This window comes from Corylus avellana, chromosome ca2 (assembly GCF_901000735.1).
Source record: "Corylus avellana chromosome ca2, CavTom2PMs-1.0".
Lineage (NCBI taxonomy): Eukaryota > Viridiplantae > Streptophyta > Magnoliopsida > Fagales > Betulaceae > Corylus > Corylus avellana.
Window position 1 is genome coordinate 27,403,301 of NC_081542.1, and position 3,038 is coordinate 27,406,338.

General features: G+C 39.9%; 1 protein-coding gene across 1 annotated transcript; it reads right to left on the reverse strand.

Moving 5' to 3' along the window:
• Positions 1 to 54: 54 nt before the first annotated feature.
• On the reverse strand, positions 55 to 1,596 carry LOC132169489 (phospholipase A1-Igamma1, chloroplastic-like). Its single transcript, XM_059580519.1, has one exon. It carries the CDS (start codon positions 1,594 to 1,596, stop codon positions 55 to 57), a length of 1,542 nt encoding a protein of 513 aa, XP_059436502.1.
• Positions 1,597 to 3,038: the final 1,442 nt, after the last annotated feature.

A 3,038-nucleotide genomic window follows, 5' to 3' on the forward strand; every position in this document is an offset into this window, starting at 1 on the left:
AATATGTCCTAACATAATTTAGGTTTTGTTTTATAACTAAAAATTATAGTTTAATTATACGGCACATAGTACAGATTCAAGTACATCTTGTGTTTGCATTCTATCTACAAAAGTATGAACACTTTCCTCCCTAGTAGGTGAAGGTATGTCTTCAGGATCTCTCTTTGGTTTCACCCATCTTCCATGAGCATTACAAACTAATCCCTTGTTGGCCAATTGATACCAACAACGTGGGATCCTAAGCTCATCAACCAACATGTCACATGCCTTGTTCACTAAGGCAACATCCCTCCTCGCATCAGACCTAAATGTTGTGCTAGTACTATGAAACCCATCGACAAGATGAAGGTATGTCTCGAGGCTATGGAACCCTGCCAAATCCAATCCTCGTTTGAGGTAAGGCGATGAACGAACATCGAGCTTCAATTCAGCTCCAACATGGGTGTATACCCATTCTAATGTCCCCGTGATATCATCAAATTTTTTTTGTAAACCCTCGTTGAATACAAGTCCCGGCATTCGAGGGACCATGTCTTGCTTAACCACCACCCTCAATGTCTTAACTCCCAGCTGTTGAAGCTCATCGCGAAAAGCCACGTTGCCGACCCTCGGCGCACCGAAGGAAATCACACTGACGGGAAGGTTGGGCATGGTTGATGCGGCTTCGTGAGCATTGAGGAGAGCCAGTGCGCCACCCAAGCTATGACCGGTGATTGTAAGGCTAACTTGTTCACCTTTTTTCCTGTACAATTCAACAAGCCTTGTCACTTCTTTCATCACTTGCTCTGAGGCGCTTGTTTTGTTGTACCTAGTAGATTCATTCTTACTAGTGTAAAGACTATGAAACCCATGTTCAACTTTGGCATCCCTCTTCCCAAATGTCTCTAACTTCCTTTGCATATCCTCGTACCACTCCGAGGGCGCCACGGTTCCACGCCACGCCACCACAATGTCTCTCCTTCCGATCCTACGTGACTCCTCATCATCGCTGACCGCCACATAGCCCATCCAGTTCGAATCTTTGCTCCACTTGTTGACCAAATGTGACCTCTCCAGCCACTGAGGCATATCTATGTGGGACATGGCATAAATATAGTTGGTGACTTTGTAGCCATTTCTAGTGAGGCCTAGTTTCTCAAACAAGTTTTTACGGTTGTAGCAGCAGCTCCCGCAATATTCGGAGAAAGAATCAAAATCAAAAGCGTCGTATGTCGCTTGTGCGAATTCTCCATATTTGACAACCTCTCGTCGGAGCCAAGGAGAAAGAGGATCCAAAAGATTGTCCCAATCTGAAGAACGGTGGATCTCACGCCACTTGTGCGCTATCACCTCCTTGGGAGAAGTTGTGGGAGTGGAGTGTTTCTCTTCACTAAAAGAGTCCCAAATGGATTGGTGAAGCTCCGTCCGAGGAGGGGTTTCAAGATGGAGGTGGAGGAGATGTGAGAGCGATTCGGCGAGGCGTGATGCCGGATTTGATGGTTTTGTTTTTGGGGGATCCAGAAGAGCTTGTTGATGGGCATGGACTACAGAAATCCTGGTCATGGTGGAATATTGTGTGGTGGGAAGATGATTGTAGATCATTGTGGATAGAGCCATGATTATCGATCACCTGGGAATTAATCCTTGGAATTTGAAGGTGAAGATTAATGTTGAGGGGATGTGGGGGAGATGAAGGGAATAGGATCCTCTCCATTTCAAAATCCCTCCATTTCTTCCATTTAGTGCATTTTGAAGGGTATTGCATTTAATGCACTGCCATTATTAAAATTTTTGGACAACACTACCCTTCAAAATGCACTAAATGGAAGAAATGGAGGGATTTTGAAATGGAGAGGATCCTTTTCCGAGATTGAAGAGGGTATATATAATAGGAAGAGAGGAAGAGTATTCACGCGGAATCGTAGTGGACTGGAGGAAATGTTAAAAGACCTGACTTGTATATGAAAAGGTCATATTAATTAAGTATATGATTCACACGTTTGATGGGATTGGGTCAGTGGTACTATTTGAATTATCTAAAATTACTTAATAATTTGTGACCAAGTCCAACAATATATATATATATATATATATATATATATATAGAAAGAAAAATAACATTTTTTTTTTACATTGGAATCATGCCTCAATTTGATGCCCCATATTCATATTTATATCTTTGAAGGCATTACTCTTATTAGAAGCTTCAATTTCAAATATTTTAGGGGAAACTTCACTGAACACTCTTGAACTTCCACCCGATTTGATAAATCCCCTAAAATTTCAAAATTTCAATTTAATCCCTTAAACTTTCAATTGCTCTCAATTTGGATTCCTCCACCCGATTTGATAAATCCCCTAAAATTTCAAAATTTCAATTTAATCCCTTAAACTTTCAATTGCTCTCAATTTGGATTCCTCCGTCAGATTTTAAACATTACATAACGTTTATACCCCGGACTTTTGTAAAACATTCCAACTTCCAAAACGTTTTTTTATTTAAAAAAAAAAAAACAAAAACCGTGGATATTTTGGTCTTTTTTTTTTTTTTTTGTATTTTTAACTGCTAAAATTAATGTAGGGGTCCAAATTGAGAGCAATTTAAAATTCAGGAGACTAAATTGAGAGATTTTGAAGTTTAGGGAGGTATTACAAAACGGGTAGAAGTTTGGGAAATTTCAATGAAGTTTCCCCAATATTTTAATTACAAAAATAGATGTTACAGTTAAGTACCATTTTTGTTATATAATACTTCCAGCTACTATCGGAAGAGGGAGTATAATAGAGGACGAAGGGTACAAGAAGCTTGTATATAATACTGCCAACTACGTACTACCGGAAGAGGGAGTATAATAGAGGACGAAGGATACAAGAAGCTTGTATGCCAAAGTATTATGTGCATCATCATCAATTTTTGTGGTCAATTTGGTTTCAATAGGGTGCTTGCGAGCCTCTATCGACTTTACTCGAGAGAGTCAGGTATGTATCATTTATTAATCAAGTATGTTTTTACAGTAACGAGCTGTAACTCAGGTCCAAGTAATCCGAGCGAGTTGTGG